Source organism: Melanostigma gelatinosum (genome assembly GCF_949748355.1).
Source record: "Melanostigma gelatinosum genome assembly, chromosome: 13".
NCBI classification, from domain to species: Eukaryota; Metazoa; Chordata; class Actinopteri; order Perciformes; family Zoarcidae; genus Melanostigma; species Melanostigma gelatinosum.
In genome coordinates, this window is record NC_136646.1 from 10515352 (window position 1) to 10526451 (window position 11100).

Below are 11100 nucleotides of genomic sequence, written 5' to 3' on the forward strand. Positions count from 1 at the left end.
GCTACATAATGAACAGTAAACAATTAGCTAAATTAGTTCTATACATATGATGCGGAACACATTTACATGAGATGAATTGTTTACACGTCATAAACAACAGGTGAGGAGTGAGAATGCTCATTAGGATCAACTGGCACACGCCTTCAATTTAAGAGGACGATTGGATTCATCATTGTAAGATCACAGGTACCAACAATTCTGCAGTTTAAGAACATGTCACGATGGCGATTACATACCATGGCGACAACGACATTTTAAAGGGCTTTGTCCTAAACTGTGCAGGATTATACCCGAGAACATCTAGACACAGGTGGTTGTGAAGGGCTGAAGAGCAATGGCTGAAGATCTGGATTCATGTGATGTGGAGCAGGACTTCTGATGAGCTCAGTGGAAGGTCCTATAGGTGCTGGTTAAGATGAAACCTGGAGGTGAATGGGGTGGAGGAGCTTTGCATCAATCTGACACAGAAAACACTCAATAAAAACAATTACATCAAGCAATTGCAAATAGCCCATTTTAAATCTGCACTGCAGTGCTGGTAACTGCTGCTACAGGCCTGGAGAGGCTGTTTTGGAGCAACTTCTTTCAATGTGTTGAATATCAGTGGATCTTCTGTAGGTACGTAATGGTTTGGCAAATAAGCCTGAATTTGTAGCTTTGCAAGTAGGAGCTCAGTGTTGACAGTGGTTTGTGCTTCACTGTGTTTGGTTGAAACCAGAAACCTTTACACCATTTTCCTTGAAGTCACGTGGTTTCGTGTAAATCATGAGTTAGGGCAGTCGGACTTTCACTTTCACATTCCTCATCACTGAGTAACCATTAAAGTGCATGCAGAGTTGGACTGGAAGGCTTACTGACACGACAGCCACATCTTCACAGACCAGGCAGAGGTAAGGTGACACAGAACAATAGTTTATCAAATGTGTATTTTTGTGTACACTTCTAATGAGCTCATAGGTTTTCTAACAGACATTGGGCCTCATTCACCAACCGTTAAATATTGTTTTACAATTATTTTCATGATCTTACAAGGTATTTTGGTCTTTTAAAAATAAAAAAAGTCATGGCCGGAGGGGGCCCACAGGTGAACATGCATGAAGAATATCATGAGATAGAGCTGTCCTTTGTCCATAAACGTAAAGCTTTATAGAGTCTGAACGTTTTGTTGCAAGTGTTCAGTGTTGACAGTGGTTTGTGTTGAGCAAATTTGGTGTTATCAATATTGTGTTATCAGTTTTCGCAGAAATCATCAGTCAGACCTGTCCTACTTTCACTTTACTTTTGTCATCAATGGTTTAAAAGAAGGGCCGACGCTGAACTCTTCAGCTCAATACATCACGCCTAACATGTGAAAAGAAGGTATTTGTGAGGGAGAGACCTACTAATCATATTGTGATCTCTGTGTCAATTAAAAGGATTTGCAACAAGTCAGCACAGACCAAGTAGGGCAACTGCAACACAAAGGTGAGTTTATTTAACATTGTTCTAGTTGTGTCTCTGCTGTATTTCCATTTTTATTTTATTAGATTCAAATTCCGATTTGAAGTTGCTTACTTAAAAAAAATCAAGAACTTTTGATGCATCATATTTCCCAAATGCAAGATCGAAATTCAAGATTTGTCAGGGCCACTTCTAAACTGCTAAATACAGATTCTTCTGATGGTTTGTGGGCTCGAGGTCAAAATATTGCAAAGTTATTTTCCGAAAAGATTGATTGATTTTGTTTCTAAAATAAAATACATGACCCTTCAGCTTGAATGGTGACACACACAGTATAGTTTATTAAGTTGTCAAACTGACTTTGTCTTACAACTCCATAAAGCATGACGAACCGATAAGATGGAGGTGGAAAACCATGACAATGCAACAGCTGGAAGAGGGTCTGAAGTCAAAACTGTACCATCTGGGACAAATGAGAAGGGTAATTTAAAAGTTTATAAATAAACGTGAATGAATAATAAATAAAATGTTTTTTTATGCTGATCATATGTATTCTACTATTCCAACATGGCCCTGTAGTGGAGGAGAGTGCAGCTGAAACCAAAGTAAAAGTAAGTCTCTTCACCTTTATTAGTTATCATTACTATACGACTGTATTTGTTCTTAAACAGGAATCCCATTTTTAGCTGCGACCGGCAGCTCTATGGCTGACTCTGTCAATCGGTCTGTCACTCCACAAACATTTCCCCAATTTCAGGACACAGTTTTTGCCCTAGGAGACTATAATTTGCCATGGAAGTGTATGCGTGTGAAGGTGTGTGTTTGGGTACATGCCGATATTGGCAAACAAGGGGTGTGGCAATGAGAGTGCCAGATAACATACAGGCACATAACTTCTAAATGGATTCATGTACAAAGACCAAACTCATGAACTGTTTGTCGTAGAGTCTTGTGGGAGGCATCATTGGTCTCAGCAAAGAGTTCCTCTCTCATTGGTGTGGGTTAGCCCTCCCCCAATACTTTAGCCATGCCCTCTTTCAGAACTGCACAACTGCTTTTATCAGTACCAACTTGCATTTCATCAATGATTGTTTTACTTTGCTTTCAATTTATGTTTTATTGTTTTCATAACTGGTACAACACTGTAAGTTATTGATCTTCAAGTTTTACATTTTGATGCAGTGTTCTTGTCTTTGGGTTTAAAATACACTCCTTATATCAAGATCACAAGCAATATTGTAGTCTCAGTCAGAACCTGGTGAATTGTTTTATTAAATCACATATTTTCTCAGTTTGATCTGGTGAATGAACCTGGTGAAGCTCAACACTCCGAGAATAATGATGAAAGCAGAGGAGCAGAGACGATTGCATTTGCAAAGCCATCTTTGTCAAATAACAAAGGTAATATTTTGATTATGAATTGATTGTATAGCAACATACAGATTTTCAAACACTGAAAAAATTATAAAAACTTAAATTTAAAAAATAAATTATTTTTCAAATAATCTCTGCTGTCTACGATGAAAAACTACGAATCTTCAACAGGAGGAAATAATTACTTTGAAAAAGTCATGAAAAAACACAACTCTAACATTCAATTTCAATACATATTAAATAATGTGAGATTCACTATATGGCATTCATTATATTTTTGCATTGCATTTGGACAAAATGTGAAACAGAACTTTTAGTCATTAAAATGTTCTCCTCATGAATCCTGCAGTATAGCATGGTGATGTCATTCTTTTTTTTATTTCAGCGATACCTGAACTCACACTGGTGTTAATTGGTGAAACAAATTCCATTGAGATTGGATCAAAAAACATCTTAATTGACCATGACGAGCAAACAAATGTGGAACACTTTTCAACCAAACTGTATGATTTGTGTGGTCGGCACATCTCTGTCATTAACATGCTTGGTCTACCAAACATTGATGAATTCCCATTAAATGAAGAAATTCATGCCTTTGTCATGCTGTTACCAAATGGCCTGCATACCAGCCATTACAAGTCAGGAGTGCAGTGGTTAGAAACAACGTTTGGGAAAGCATTAATGGCTTATGTAATGACAGTTGTGACTCATGAGTCAGATGTAACATGTGAAAGTGCACTGACAGACCTGAAAGCCAACAGCAGTTTTGTTGAAAAAAGATACCACTCATGTAGAAGAAGTATGACGGATGAAGGAGAGATAATATCTCTGCTGGAAAAAATAGACGCCATGGTCTCTGAAAATGCTCCCCACTGCCACAGTGGACTGATGTGTGATGGAAATAAAGGGCAGAAAGAACAGCTGGAGCACGAAGAAGAAAGGCTGGAGTCCTCATTGTTTCAGCAAAGTCAAACAGGTGAGATTTGAATGTTGGCGTTTATGAATTACACCGACACTGCTTCATGAAGACAATGTGGACAGAACTAACAACTAACAGATTAAAATGACTTTGAAAACAATTTTACAATATGAAAGTGATCCTCATAGTGAAGAACCTACAAAGAATTATCATCTGACACACACACACACACACACACACGTCCCCTCCATCTCAGGTACAATTACCTCCAGAAATTGAACACAGAAACTTTGTAATATAATGATCATGGTTAGCGAATCCAGTGTTATTTTTTTAAACTTATACAATTTTGTCTTTCTTACATTATCCTGCAGTAGAAGATATTGAGGAGAATGCAACTGCAACCAAGGTAAAGGTAAGATTTTTCAACTTCGTTAGTGATCATCATATGGAACAGCATTTGTTCTTAAAACTACACGTGAGTTAGATCACATTTTAAGTCTCACGCTTAAGTAAACAGTTCCAATCTTCAAGCTGCAGTCGATTGGTGCATCATGTATGATGTTGATCTGGAGTGTTGTATGTGTTCTTGGCAGAGTTTCTACTGACAACATCTTAATCTCAACTGCTCTACCAAGTTGAACTGGAGGTTAAATGAAATCCCCTGTTTTCTTAGTGTGATACAGTGACTGGACCTGGTGATGTTGAAAACTCAAAGAATGATGAAAACACAGGAGAGTCTGAAATCACATCTGTATCATTTGCAAACAATGACAAAGGTAACATTTGAATGAAAAAGAACCCAAGTATTGTTTTGTATTATATTTTCCGACAAAATGTAGATAACGTTAAATTTAAAATAACATTAAAAAGTATTAATTAAAAAACAAATTGCAGAGAAGATACATCTTGTGGAACAGGGAAATCTGTGAATACACACAGAGCTTTCTGCAGATATATCTTGTTGATCTTAAATTGTTAACTGTCCAAAACCAATTTATTTTATGTTTAATCTGCTTGTTTTTACAGTAGATGAGCTGGAGGAAAGTGCAGCTAAAACAGAGGTAAATGTGACATATTTTGGTCCTCAGAAGTCATTGTTAAACAGAAGCATTTATTTTTTAACTCTACCTAATTTCTTTTTTAAGTTATTTTGTTGGTTTGAACTAAAACAGAGTTTGACTCAATCAACCATCTGGTTGGACATAAGGATCAGTTGACAACACTTGCAGAAGAGTTTACTTTTTTTCTCACTGAACTACAAACATGATTGCATTTAGTCTGTGCTTATTGTTTTCCCTTTTATTTGAAGTTTTGTTGTACTCTGAATTGGTGTACCACTGAGTATTTGTGATCTTCATGTTCTTAATCCCAATGGTTTGAACCTGGTTAACTAAATTTCATATACAATCGTCTGTTTTATTAGAATGATCCAGTGAATGGAGCGAAACACTCAGACAAGTACGATGACAGCATTAGAGTGGGAGGAGAGTCTGAAATCAAATCTGTATCATCATCTGCAACCAATAAAGGTAACAATAATAATATTCTTTATTATAACATAGATCTTTTACAGTAAAATAATAATGAATATTCAGTGGTGTCAATGAAAGAAGGAAATGACTTCCTCTGAAATGTGTTGGCTTGGACCCTTCAACAGGAGAACCTGATGAAGATAAGGAGGTCAACAAAGTGAAGGACACAAGTGCAACATCTCTAACTGTTTCACCAGCTACCAAAGAGCGTGAGAAATGATTTATTTTGTTTAAATGTTGTATTGCATTCCTGTGAAATCTGGATAATTATAATTAAAATAAAACACATTATGTCTATTTGGTGTAGAGGACATCCATCATGTTGAACAATGAACCATCTTGGAATGGTTAAGTGACCCAAAACAATTTGTTTTATCTTTGATTCTGCTTTCTGTTACTTCACCCTGCAGAAGGCGAGCTGGCAGAGAGTGCAGCTAAAACAGAGGTAAATGTGAGAGTTGGTCATAATTGTCATGAAGCAGTGTTTATTTATTATTGACACCTATATTTTCAAGTCAAGTTTTAGCTGAAGATTTGAGTTTGCATTTTTAGTTTAGACTTGAACAGAGTTGTACTCTACGAACCCCCTAGATGGACACGTGGATGAGTTGAAATTAGATAAGTTTAGTTTCTTCTCACTGAAGTATAAACCTGCTTGCATTTAGTGCATTTAGTGCATATTGTTTAGTCTTACTTTTATTTTGGAGGTGTTGTCTGAATTGGTTTACTATTGTTTGTTATTGATCTTCATGTTCTTAATGTCAATGGATCTAACCTGGTTAACTGATCCATCATCTCTCCATTTTCTAACTGCTACAATGTCATAGTCGCCTTCTTTGCGCCCTCAAATTCATTGTTGTCAATGTAGACGTGCAGAAGGCACGCTCAAAATCGAGAGTGAAGCCTCATGTTCTTTAATTCCTATTCTTCAGCTGCAACTCAAGATGAAAATAGTTCAACTGTTTGAACTTTATGGCACACACAGCATGTAATGTGTCGAGGAACAACCAATTACAGCTGGCAGAGATATCTTTTCTCAGTCTACGGTGAATACATGAAGTTGAAGTGAAGTTAATCAATTTAGTGCAGGACTTACCGGAGCTTAATCATCATCGTCATTACAGCACACAGGTTTTGGTTGCCTAGTAATGGCTGGAGCGATAATTTCAGCCGCTTGTAATCGGGATCTCATTGTTTTGGTCACTTCACCACATAAAACACGTTTCATTTTGTGCTGAGTATATGGACACACCTCTCACTTTGGTTATACAAGGACAGGCTGGTAGCAATGACCCCGGTACCCTGCATTCCTGCAGTACCACCCACAAGACTCCCCGCAGGACAAGGTCGTAAGCCTTCTCTAAGTCCAAAAAACCCGAAGGGCAAAGTCCCATGATCCTTCCAACGGACCTGCAAATGTCAAGAGCTGGTCCACTGTTCCACAGCCAGGATGGAATCTGCATTGCTCCTCCTGGATCTGAGGTTTGACAATCAGTCAGAGCCTTCTTTCCCTTGCAATAAACTTTCCCGGGAAGGCTGAGCAGTGTGATACCAAGATCATTTGAACACACTCTCCGGAATCCTTTTTTAAAAATGGAAACCACCAGCCTGGTCTGCCCCACCAAAGGCACCGCCATCGACCCCTATGCGACACAAGACAGCCGAACAATGTCCAGAGTCATCTGCATCTTCGGGCTGAACTCATTCACCCCTGGCGTATTGCCGCAGAAAAGCTTTATGATTACTTAGGAAACCTGCCAGCGATATGGATGGGTCTTCTCCTTCACCATCAGGTGCCGTTCAGTTGACAGATCTGCTTCTCTTTTCAAAATAGAAGACATTAAGACATACAAGATGTGATGATACGGCCACAAAGTTGATTATAGATTTCTGGCCACGGTGTACTGGTACCAAGTACACTAATGAACCACCCTATGCTCGAACAAGGAGCATGTTATGGCCAATCCATAACTAGTACAAATTTCTTTGAAGACCCCCTGCAGAACTATAGAGTCCCCAGTCGGCGGCCTTTCCAGGACAGCACCCAGAGAGTCAAAGAAGGCAGGGTGCATAAGCACAAACTGAGACTTCCTCGTAGCGACTCGCAGTTGCATACATGGGACCCTCTCGTTCCCCAGGGAGAACTCCAACACACCCTTTCACCCTCAGCAACTCCGGAAAAGGCTACTGTCCAGCCCCTGTTTATGAGTTTGGTTCCAGAACCAGTGCTATGTAGGACTATGCACCCAACCGCAATGCCTATTCCTGCTGGTGTTGGGCCCACAGGGCAATTGCTTTATGTAGATATTCCAAGCCCCATGTGTCAAGGCCTGGTCACCAAATGCTCACTGGTCCCCCTTCCAAGTCTTCCTCAAGAAGGGAGTACCGGTTTCCCTTTTGCGAGTGAGGCGCAACAACCCTTTCCTGACCAATAAATGTAGGATCAGTGAATCGCTATTGGTCTTGCCACTCGCATGGGACTACTTTGGCCTGGGAGACCCTACCAGGAGCTATTGATAACATAGCTACCATGGTCACTGGGGCCCACAAACCTTCCACAACATTGAGGTGACGATTCACTCGATAGGTGATGAACTGATATTAAATTAAATGATTTGTTTTATTAGTGTGATCCAGTGAAACGACCTGCTGATGTTGAACACTCAAAGAATGATGGCAACACAACTGTGGGAGGAGAATCTGAAATCATGCCTGTACAATCTGCTGCCACTGAGAAAGGTAACATTTTAATGAATATTACCATCACAGGAAACGGTCAATATAGTAAAAAATTGCTTACAGTGAACATTATCAATACAGAGAAAGACATATTAGTTTTAAAGTGCATTGCTTGTCTTATGCTTGATTATCTTATGATTCAGTCCATTATTCTACGGCAGGTACCTTTAATATGGATATGAGTGGAAACATGGATAAGGTAAGAAACTCCAAATTTTATATTTTTATTTACTTCATATCGCAATGTGACTATAATTTTCTACATACAATACGTGCTAATTGACTTATTGATTTACAGAAGTCAGTGGAGTTTTCTGAGGAGATCAACAGGAAGAAACAACATCAAAGAGAAACTGAAACACTGCTTGACAGACTTCAGCTTCCAGACAAACATCAACAGAAGTTGTCTCCAGCACATTTCCTCAAAGTAGGTCCACCTGTGAAACAGGACCATGACACATCTGAGAAAGATGTAGCTCATACTTTTATTCAGAGGTTGATGATGTTAGACTACAGAGCCAGATATATTCCTGTAAGACAAGACAGTCCTGAGGTGAGCCACTTAAACCCTGTTGAAGAGTTTGATACCATTGACACAGGCGACAATGACCTTGATGCTCTTTACAGCACCAATGTAGACTTTGATCAATCAAATCTTAAGACTCAGGTGCATCCAATGGATGTTCAAATGGCAGTATTTCACTGCTCAGATAGCTTTTTCAAGCAGAACATGAACACAAAGCTATCACAATGTCAGTACGCCTTACCGTTGCTTGTTCCTGACCCAGTAACAATGGATATTGACTGTCCTCTGTGGACATTCAGACAAATAAGAAAAACATGGAAGATAACTGAAATGAAAGATAATTCAAACATTGTCACCATGAAGAGTATGCCCATCTGCAAAGCTGAGACACCCATGGTGTCATTTATCCGCCTGGGTTCACCATCTCTGTCTAAATCTGAGCTGATGAACACTTTGATCAACGATCGTCACAAAACCTTCTTCCACAGAAACTGCCCAGGTAGTACCAAGTCTCGCCATCTGATGGATGGAGTGGTGGAGATTGCCTGGTACTGCCCTGCTGGAAAACCCAATGATGCCTTCACTGACTGCATTGCCTTCTGTAATCTTCATGGTGATGCTCTGTCACTTGTAAAACAGCGTGATATACTGACTGACAAATCTTCAGTCAATGTTGTACTTGTACCAACTCTGGAACAAGGTGATAAAAACAGTGCAGTGATCTCAGCCCTTCTCAAGTCTCCAAAGCCTCTCATTATTCTCATTGCTGATAGCAATGGTGGTGCTGTCCAGATAAAAAAGGGAAAATACAAAATGGGTTTAAACGACAAAAGCCAGTCAGATGTTTCTGAAGAACTGAAAAAAATCATTGGAAAGATTTTGTCTGGACCACATGAAACCTTCCAGCTTGAATCCATGGCTGAAGTTTCTGAAGTCAAAGTGGATGAAGATGACAATGTCTGCCAAAAAGGAAAATCTGCTGCAATGAAAATTGTGGACTTGCTTCAGGGGATGGATGTTTCAAAGATCAAAGATACATATCTCCCTTGTCAAGGCCAACTGTGGCATGAATGGTGCAAAATCAACAAAGAACTGTATCACCTCAAAGGAAACATTGAGAGTGAGAAATGTAAAAAGCAACAGAAACTGATGCAAATACGAAAAGAACAATGCAAAGTTTCCTGTAGTGAACCAATGGAGTCGTTCATTGAAAGCCTCTCATCTTTGTCGTCAGCAACAGAAAAAGATTATTTCTTGAAATGGACTCAGATCTTAACAGATGCCCTCTCCACAGACGACCTCGGTTCAATTCTCCAAATCTATGATGAAAAGTGGGCTGAGGTCTTGGCCTTGAAGAAGAAGCATGACAAATCTAATCTGCTAAAAAGAAAGCAAACTGAGCTTGATGAAATATCAACACAACTACAGTCAGCCACTTTTGGCTTGGAGCACATCTTCAGAGAAATGGGACAGATCTATGAAGCTCATGCAGCTCTGCAGAAACAACCAGAGAGGGGACAGACTGACTGGTCTAAATACCCCGAGCTGGCTGCAGAGCTGATGATATCAGGACACCCAATGGAGCTGATGGATGGTGATGCAGGTCATGTACCTTTAACATGGATCTCTGGTCTTTTAGATGAAGTCATCAAGAAACTGGGTGACAAGAGAGTCTTTGTTTTGTCAGTGTTGGGCGTACAAAGCAGCGGAAAATCAACAATGCTGAATGCCATGTTTGGGTTACAGTTTGCAGTGAGTGCTGGCAGGTGCACCAAGGGTGCCTTCATGCAGCTGGTCGAAGTGTCAGAGGAGATCAAGAAAGACTTTGAGTTTGACTATGTAATAGTGGTGGACACTGAAGGACTGCGTGCTCTTGAGCTGGAAGGTAAAGCCACTCTTCACCACGACAATGAACTGGCAACATTTGTTGTTGGTCTGGGAAACATGACACTGATCAACATCTTTGGAGAGAATCCAGCTGACATGCAAGATGTTCTGCAGATTGTTGTTCAGGCTTTCATGAGGATGAAGAAAATCAAACTTTCTCCAAGTTGTGTGTTTGTTCACCAGAATGTTACAGATATTGGTGCTACAGAGAAAAACATGGATGGAAAGAGACGGCTGCAAGAAAAATTGGACAAGATGACCCAACTAGCTGCCAAAGAAGAGGTTTGTGATGCCGAGTGCTTCAGTGATGTCATTGCATTTGATGTGCAGAAAGATGTGAAATACTTTGCCCAGCTTTGGGAGGGAAGTCCACCTATGGCTCCTCCAAATCCAGGTTATAGTGAGAGTGTCCAAGAGCTGAAGACCACCATCCTCTCTGAAGCTAAACAGTCTGCTGGGATCACTCTCTCGCAGTTCAAAAGCAAAGTTCACGACCTGTGGAACGCCCTGATGAACGAGCAATTTGTTTTCAGTTTCAAAAACACACTTGAAATTGCAGTGTACAGAAAACTTGAGGTCCAGTATGGGAACTGGACCTGGACCCTGAGGAGCAACATGTTGACTATTGAGAACGGGCTTCATACCCAAATTCAAAATGGAAAACTTGACACGGTCGAGCT

The 11100-nt window shown here is 39.9% G+C and overlaps 1 protein-coding gene across 1 annotated transcript; it reads left to right on the top strand.

Moving 5' to 3' along the window:
• Positions 1–1815: 1815 nt before the first annotated feature.
• LOC306787368 (uncharacterized protein) lies at positions 1816–10821 on the top strand (the record flags this gene model as incomplete). Its single annotated transcript, XM_079282487.1, has 8 exons — positions 1816–1921; positions 2020–2051; positions 2733–2841; positions 3200–3790; positions 4108–4148; positions 4410–4512; positions 10173–10418; positions 10775–10821. The coding sequence occupies exons 1-8, from the start codon at positions 1840–1842 to the stop codon at positions 10819–10821; spliced, it is 1251 nt and encodes a 416-aa protein (XP_079138613.1). The 5' UTR covers positions 1816–1839.
• Positions 10822–11100: the final 279 nt, after the last annotated feature.